General features: G+C 39.4%; 1 protein-coding gene across 2 annotated transcripts in view; it reads right to left on the minus strand.

The window, feature by feature from the left end:
• The window catches only part of RYR3 (ryanodine receptor 3), a 477,864-nt gene extending 472,841 nt beyond the window's left edge, over positions 1 to 5,023 (minus strand). Inside the window, exons 1-2 of one of the 2 annotated variants that reach the window (XM_067558029.1) lie at positions 4,890 to 4,945; positions 4,396 to 4,541 (exon numbers count right to left, since the gene is read on the minus strand). Coding sequence is in view for 1 of the 2 variants with exons in the window: in XM_067558027.1 (XP_067414128.1) it covers positions 4,890 to 4,940 (51 nt within the window). In the remaining variant the exon portion in view is untranslated. Of the gene's footprint in view, positions 1 to 4,395; positions 4,542 to 4,889 lie in introns of both variants that reach the window. The other variant, XM_067558027.1, reaches the window with a different exon arrangement.
• Between the last annotated feature and the right edge of the window lie 3,815 nt (positions 5,024 to 8,838).

The raw sequence follows: 8,838 nt of genomic DNA on the forward strand, positions 1-8,838 counted from the left end.
ACTCTCAGTACTGGGGGCTATGGTGATGCTGGTCTGCTGCACAGAACACAGGCAGCTCAGAGGAGCCAGTTAGTAACCAGAGAGGCTGCTCTAACTTACATCAAGAGCTGTTTCAGCCCCTGAAGCAGCCCATAATCTGGGGAGAAGAAAGGTAGACAAAAGCACCTTTTATCTCCCTTTTCTCAGGTTGCCCCATCGACGATGTGCTTCCTCATAGCCTTATGTCTGTAATTTCCTGTGCAGCTTGCTGAAATCTTTCATTATGAGATTGACTGTTGTCAAAGACCTCTCTCTAAGACCTCTCTCTAGGAGTTGAGCATTTCTGAAATTCCTTGGTACTTCCTTGCTCAGAGCTATCAAACTGGTTAGCAAAGTATGAGCATCCACTCTGTCATATGCCCAATCAAACCTCTCAGATCTGTGTTAAATACGTGGAAATGGATACTAGTATGCAGGAGTGGTACCTAATAATTAGTATGGAATATGAGATATTAAGCTGCTCTGTGGCAGATGGATTGTTTTAATATTTCATACTTACACTATAGTATCACCAGGGACACAGATCGGATAAGATTGCATCTGTTAGGTTTATCCAGAAAGAACTGTCTCTACGCAACATTAATCAGGGGCAAAGTGGAGTACCCTAGTATATTCTCTTTAAAAAGGTAAGACTATGGTTAATTTTGCTAATAATAAAACCTGGCTAATACCCAAGAGTTAGGAAAGGTTGAAAGTACTGTACACTGATTCTAGATATTCATTTTTTACGATTAATTCAGAGACCTCTGCCCATCTCCCTTTCTACAACTAGACACCGGAAAATCTAGCACCTGATATTCAAGAGTTTAGGTGGGTAAATGTGCAATTGTCTTGACTGTGAGCTGTAATTTTCCACCCAAATGATTAGTGAGATACATGAAAAAACAAATATTCTCATACACAATCATTTCAACTATGTGCAACTAGCTTTGCAAAATGGATCTGACTAAACTTCTAAAAAATCAAACCTAAGTGTTCTGGCCTAGGTCTCTGAAACACGTTAAAAATAAATTCTCCTCCCATTCCCTCTCTTTACAAATACAACAGACTGCTTCACTCATAGTACATTAGATGGAACAATCTCATTCTCCTTCCCATAAGTCCTTATGTACTGGTTGTATTCTGGTGTGTTTTTCTGAACACTTCTGCAATTACATCAGTGAGAGTCGTCATAAGGGGAGTTAGAGGACAAGTGAGGTCAGGAGCAGAATACACAATTAAAAAAATAGTGTCATTGTTCTCTGTCCACAGCTATAATGGAGAATTTATAACAAGTTGGAGAAAAAGGTGTATATGCATGTACACACACTGTAAGCATCCATGAAAAGCAAGGCAAAATTACTATACTTGGGAAAGGGGAATCAGGAATTTTTGTTCTGATCCAACTGTGATTCATTTGGCTGGGAAATGGAAATTATTTCTGGTGGGATGAGGTCCAGGAAATGCCAAAGTATTGTTCATAATGTACTGTACACCCACTTATCAATATTACCCCCCACACATTGACTGCAACCTGGAAAATTAGTGTGGCATATTTCACTGTAAATGTGAGTATAACTACTTTTACTTTCTTTCATTCAGTCCCCTGTTACAAAATTATGTGGGTATTTTCAATGGAGCAACATAAATGCTGTCTGATCCAAGACATTACCTCATATTTGGTTGGTTTGGCAGCAACCAGAGTGACAAAGAACTTTAGAAAAAAGCCATAATGAGTAACAATCACTGGCAAACTCAAACACAGCAGTAAAATCAGTGCTGAGGATGGACTTGATTGAGGGGGTCTCTCACTCACCAACCCACCCTGGCCAACAGTGACAGGGTTCTTTTCTACCCCTTCTATACCTAAGGATAAAATATGCTGTTTCACATTATTTACTCACAGTTTCACAGAAGTGCATGGTGCTTTTCACACGAGTGAGTGGTTTATAATCTGTAACCCCTTCCTGTTCCATACAAACAAAGGGTATGGGGAAGGGCTTTGGAGGACAGTAGTAGATTGTGAGATAAACATCTGATACATAATAAGTGTATCATTTTTTTTGCTTGCCCCTTCCAATACACACACAAAATTACTTAGTGTCTAGAATAAAGGCCGGGGGCAGATGTCACTAGCAGAGACTAATTTAAAGAAGCAATTCCAAATATTATCAAAGGCAACACTAAATAAAGTTCAAAAGATATATTCCACAGATGAAGATTGTAGCAATTGTGTTACTGTACAAACCAAAAAGAAGATATATATTCATCTTGAATGTATAGTCTATCTTCAAAATGTTTAGATAATAGCCAGCTGGAAAATGAAAAATAATTACTGTTAAATTAATAAGTCTTCTAATTATTTATTTCTATTATCACATATCATAGTAGCACTTAGAGGCCTCAATCAGGGATCAGAGCCCTCTGAGGTACGCACTGAATACACACACAAAAAACAAAAAAACAAAAAACAAAACAAAAAACTCCAAGCTTTTTGGGGCATGAACAACCTAAGTGTGTGTGTGTATATAAGTGGACAAATTTTAGAAATGAATATAGATATCACTTCACCCATTACTGAAATGCAGCCACTTCTGTGTGGGAAGGTTGTAGTCTTAAAATGATACACAGCAAAACTACAGAATTAGTCTGAAAGTTTAGATTAGATTAAGTCTGATAGTAAAGAATATCATATCAAATGAAAATTTAGCAAATTCCGCTTTACAAAAGCAAAATGGAATTTTGCTACACCAATGGAGTTAATATAGTTGCTCTTAAAATGCCATAAGATATTTAAGACTCACATGTGATCTGATCTTCTGTTTTATACATCATCCTAAAGGAGACACATCTAGTGCACAGTGGTCCCTATAATACCCTTAGGCACTCGGCTCCTATGCACTCAAAAAGAAGAGAGTGTAGGGCCAAAAAACGATAGCCTCTTCTGACTGAGCTGGATGTGTTTGGTACAAGATTCTATTCTGAAGGAGGTCTGTGGAACATTCAGTAGGTGATTCCAATCCTGGATGAAAGACTTTTGGTCTGGGAAATATTCTGATAGGCTATCCAATTCCACTGAGGAGAAAGAGGGCTATGAATAGTTGAGTAGGAGTTGTTATGCTGTGTGCATGCATGAGTATAATGTTCAGGCAATAAAAGATGTATATCTAGGTTTTTATGGACCTTATCACTATAGAACCCTAGGACCTAATAAAATGCTATCATTCCCTGTCAGTAGGCAAGGCTGGAAAGAATCTAATAGCAGGTCCCACTTCCTGAAGTGGAGAGGAGATAGCAGCAGCTGCTGCTTTTGTGCCCTGCAAGGAGAACCTAGGTCTGCAAAATGAGTAATCACAGTCCTGGCCAATGAAAAACAGCAGCTTTCTTCCAATATAATGTTCTCTAGCACTAAGGAAAAGAAATACTCATCTACAACCTCCCCAACTCCTCCTGTGCTTAGTACTTCATTCTATCTCAGCTGGAAAAGATCACAACAGAGACCCCCTGACCAGCGAGAAAGGATAACAGCAGAGTCACCGCCATCTCATGTGGCAGACATAGCCCAACTGAGAAGGGGCAAAGCCCTTTACCTGGTTATTGAGAAAGGGTGTTCTGTCAAGGGAACCTGTTAGAAAGTGAAAAGGTGAAGTGCACTCAAAGATTTGTTGTCAGAAGAGAGCAGCTTTTTTCCAAGGCTGAGGTATCTGTCAGGCATGTCTTGGGAAAGAGATACACCTTCAAACGGCAGTGGGGGGGATGGGGAGGGAAGACTATTCTTCAGTGAGATTATCTGTTTTTTCATGAACTCTCACAGGCAACAAAGTGCCAATGACACTTCAACACACCTAACAGTTTACATAAGCAGCGGCAGCCACTACCACCCTCCCAGAAATGATGTGTGGCAAACATCTATTTTGGGTGGTGAGTCTGTCTATTTGGAATCTCAGCTTTTTAAAGTTGTATCACCAATGCTGGGGCTCTCTGTTCCTGAACCATTTTTGACAATGAATGGGGAGTGAGGAGGATGTGAGAGGAGGGAACGCACTTGAACCAACAAGATTTTCCTCATGTAATTTACACTCTGACACATACTAAGGTATAGGATGAAAAAGGGAGTTCAGAAAAAGAAGTCTCCCCCACCACCATTAGCAAAACTTAATGTGTGAACAGCACGTGCTTAAAAGTCCAAATTGGTTGTCACTAGGTTTGTCTAAAGCCTTAAGGAAGAATGGTGTGAGGACCGTTTATAGAAAATTACACTGGGTGCAGGCTATTTCACTAATTAACACCCCTAGCCAAAGAAATCCTTTTTCCTTTTAAAATAAACCTTTAAACTGAGAAAATATCCCAGGACAGTTCTGGAGTCACCACCCCTACCTCTGTTGGTGTCTCCCCCAACAAAGTGTGCTTCTGCGTGTGTCTGTGTTAGAAGAGGGTCATCAAGGGGCATTCTTGCCTGGTTTATTCATCATTTCAGGGCTCTCCCATCTGCAAAGCTTCTGTTAATGTCAGTGAAATCTAACCTAGACACAAGTTTCAGAGGTCAGATATTTGGCATGCAGCATTTAGAAACCCAAGTACAAAGTTGATGAGGACGCTTCAAACGCAGAGGGATTATAACGGAAATAGGTCTCCCTATACCAAACTGGTACTAGGCAGGCTATTGAGCAGATTTAAGGAAGAACCCACTGAGATTGCCCAGTGCTATTATAGCTCGTATCCTAGCATTATCTTTTTACTGACTAAATCAAGCCTCCCACTTTGCAAAGCCAGCACAGAAATAACATTTCATTTTTAATACAAGATAACAGGAACAGACACAAGATATAGTAAAACAATCTACTGCATGACCCAAAAAAGCAGATACTTACAGTTCGCAGGAACTGTATTTCATCTTCCCCTCCTTCACCCCCTTCAGCCATGGCTCTTGAGGAGTCAGCTCTGCTAAGACTCTGATTGTCTCCACTGGCAGCTCACTGTGCTCCGTACAGCTCCTCTTCTCCTATCAGTATTAGCATATAGCTAATCCACAGCCATATAGGGAGCCCAGCTAACTCCACTGCACTGCAGACTGTCAGTCAACCCCCTCACTGCCAGAACCAACTGCGCTGCTTCTCCAGTTTCACAGCAAGCAATTCCTTTCCTTTCTTTCGGTCTCTTTGCCCCCTAGAGAAAAACCTATCGTTAAGGCATTGCAGGAAATATTCTATGCATCAGTGGTTCTTTCTCCCCCTCTTATCAATGTCTGTCCAGAGTGGCAATAATGGTGAAGTGTTAATAAAAGCAAAGCTCACACTTCCATCTTCAGAGATTAGGGTCTACAGTTTTGCATGTGAACATAAATTCAGCAACGGATGGGAATACAGATCACCATAGGATGAGCTGAATTTTGACAACTGATTTTTCAGCCTGTTCACATTAACGTCTATTTATTGCTTCTCTGCATAAGCAGCTGCGAGTCTAATTGGCAAGATGATTTAATAGTCTAACACCACTATGTGTAATTGTTAATGCTGTCTCTTTCTAATAGGAGTCATACTATGGATTGCAAAGTTTTCATCTGAAGCACTGTGAAGGTGCACTTGAAACATAGTATTAGTGGATCATATATATTTCAATTAAAGAATAAGGTACAATTATATTAAAATAAAACTTAAAATAACTTTAAATCCAAGTTAAATGAGACTCAAGTAAAAATCTTTAGCATTTATATATTACTTCATCCAAAGCAAATTCTCAAAAAACAGTGGGATAAAACTGGAACATCATATTCTCAAAGTTTGGGTTGTTCAGATTTATGATACCAGGTTCAAAGTGATCATAAGGCTTTCTTATCTATATCATTATATGGCCCCTATCATCACAATATCGCAGTACCTCGTTATTTTAGGCACACGGTACTTCTTAGTTAGGTATTAGTTATTATGTAGTCCTGCCTTGAGTGCAGGAGACTGGACTAGATAACTTATCAAGGTTCTTTCCAGTACTACACTTCTATGATTATTCCCATTTTACAGATGGGAAACAGGAGAGAGAGAGAAAATGACTTGCCCAGGGTCAAAGAGGATGTCTATGGTGGAACCAGGAATTGAAACCAGATCTTCTGAGTCACAGACTCATGTCCTAATGACACAATCATCCTCATTTCCATCAAAGATGTGGAACCCAGAAAAATCATAAGCACTACCATTCTATTTCCTTAATTCAAAGAAGCATAGCAACCAGCCAGGGAATAGAATGCCTGTATAGCAGTCTGTCTTTCCCCCATCTAGGGACTAGGTATCTCAAGGGTTCTCTCTCACTCTTTCTTTACAACTTCAAGGCTTCCCAGGAGAAGCAGAGATTTTGTGGAGAAACAATGGCTCTCCTGCTACTTTTGAGGAGGCACTTGCCTGACAAGAGGCAACTCAAAAGCCACATGCTGAGTTGGCCAGGCAAGTGACTTCTCAAGAAGGGGTAGTCAGGTAGAGCTGGAACAGTGATCATCCCTATTAGCTCCTATCCAATTCTGACAGTAGGAAAATGGAGACCTGGATCCCTTTCAGTTAAATATCTTCTTAGAATATTTAGATACAAAATAAAGCTAATATTTCTGCTGCTCTGGAAATCAGTTATTCTATTTCAACCACACTTGAAAGAGGGTTGAGACCCACTCCTCCCATAGTTCCTTCTCACTGCACAGTGGGGAGATATGAAGAGTGACCTCTCCAGGATTCTCAGAGGGCTTTTGAGGGAAGCCAAGTATCTATGGGAAAATTCAATGAAAGGAGTGGGCCTACTGTCCATACCCAAAGACATCAAATCAGACCACTCAGTGTCCTCTGAGAAGACAGCAGCAGGTGGGAGCCTTGTGTACGGTGTTCTCTCATCTGTCTTTTTACACAACCAGTGGGGTTTGGCATACAGTAATGTGTACTTTTGCTATACCACAGCAAGTTTTCTGTGCAGTCCTATAGTAGCACACACTATACAACATGCTACTGCATATGAAAAGAACTTAAAGAACCACTCAATAAGCTTTGCAAAATATATACGATGCCTGCTTTTAAACTGTACTAATACATCTAGAGTAGTCATCTGAAAATAGTGACAGTTGATAGGTCTGTTAAAATAAAAAAAGACTGCAGGTACAGAAGTAAGATCTGATCTGGACTCGGGACACCCTGCACATGTTAAAAGTGTCAGGAAACTTGAGTTTACGTCTGACCCATCTGAAAACAATAGGAGTCATTTTCAAAAACTGAGTATCAAACATTTTACACATACAGGGATGTTCAGTCCCACAGTTTGGTTCCAGATCATTACTGAGTGTGAGATTTCCTGAGGCACATGAAATTAATTCACACCACTCGCATGCATATCTCTCTGTTTTGTAAAAGATTGGGTACAATTCTGGCCCCATTGATGTTAATAGGAGTTTTGCCATGGACTTCAATGGGCAAGAATTTCACTCACTACCTCTGAAACCAACAGATATAGCCACTTTACATATTCTCTTACTTTGATCTGAAAGCTCATATAGCATTATACCAGCACACAAAGAGCTACAACATGGCTAAAATTCTGCCTAACCTCAATTTCCATCAGCAATTTTTTTTTTTTTTTTTTTTTGGTTAAGGCCCTCTATTTTTCTTCGCCTGATATTCAGTTTTACAAAGTACTCTATGTATTATTTTGGGAAACAATTTACTGCCCCAATAAAGAAAACATTTTGTTTAGATCCATGTTTTTAAAACTGACAACTGAACTGCAATACCACTGTACAGTACTTGTATTCCTCAGTTTTGTTCTGCTTAATATTATGTCAACATGTTTAATAAGAAGTATTTTCAATTGTTATGGCGTAATGAAATGTATAGTCTCCTCAAGAAGCCGTAGCTGTCAATTTTTTTCAGGCTTTCCCATGGGCTCTCTGAGATTGAGATCTAGTAGTTTATGGAGTTGCACTTAATCAGATAAGTCTCACTCACACAAAACACAATCTCTTTGATTTCTAACTTCTGCATTCTGTTTTTTCTTGCAATTCAGCTGTGCCGGTTTATTGAAGCTGCAATTGAAAATAATTTACTTCCAGTTCACAGCAGTTTTAATAATTCAATCTGAAATGACCAAGTGTGCTTTTCAGGGAGAAAAAATATGTATAGGACGTATAACTACTTTAATTAAGAATGCAAGCTCTTTGATCATATTGGGCCCGATTCTGCTCTTACACTAAATACAACTGATTTACAGTCAATTGACAGAAACTGGGGAACACAATCTACATAAATTATCCTGATTCCGATCAACTGATCTTAGGTGAATTCTTCCCTGGAGTCATTTCCCTTAGTGTATCTTCCAACTGAATCCATTCCTGGCAGAGAATGTCTTAATTTTTTTTTTAATTTGTTCCACAAAAAATTACAAGAAGCAAAACCAAATCTTTCAAATAAATCCTTCTTTCTGCCATGAAAAGACATGCTGCTGTCATGCAGCTCTGCTTATGCTCCAACACCTAGCTCTAGCCTTTTACTAAGAGATTCATGATGACTCTTCACATGAGCTCTTGCTTTTAGCTTGGCTTTTGGCAGGCTTTACCGCTGCTGCCACCAACCAATAAATTAGAATTTTCATAGTGGCATCAGCCTGGCAAAGAGAAACAGTACTGTAGAGAGAACTAAATGTCCATGCTTTTGCCACTGGAAAAATATCTGGAACTGAACAATTTTTAGTTGTTTTAGCTTTTAGAAAGTTGGTTTACACTAATCAAAGACAGATCAGAAGACTTCTGAAAGATGCTCACAAAGCTTATTGGTGTGTATGCATATATTGGCACTTTCA

This window comes from Emydura macquarii, unplaced genomic scaffold, assembly GCF_026122565.2.
Source record: "Emydura macquarii macquarii isolate MOO-44397 ecotype Brisbane River unplaced genomic scaffold, CSIRO-AGI_Emac_v2 contig_1876, whole genome shotgun sequence".
NCBI lineage: Eukaryota > Metazoa > Chordata > Testudines > Chelidae > Emydura > Emydura macquarii.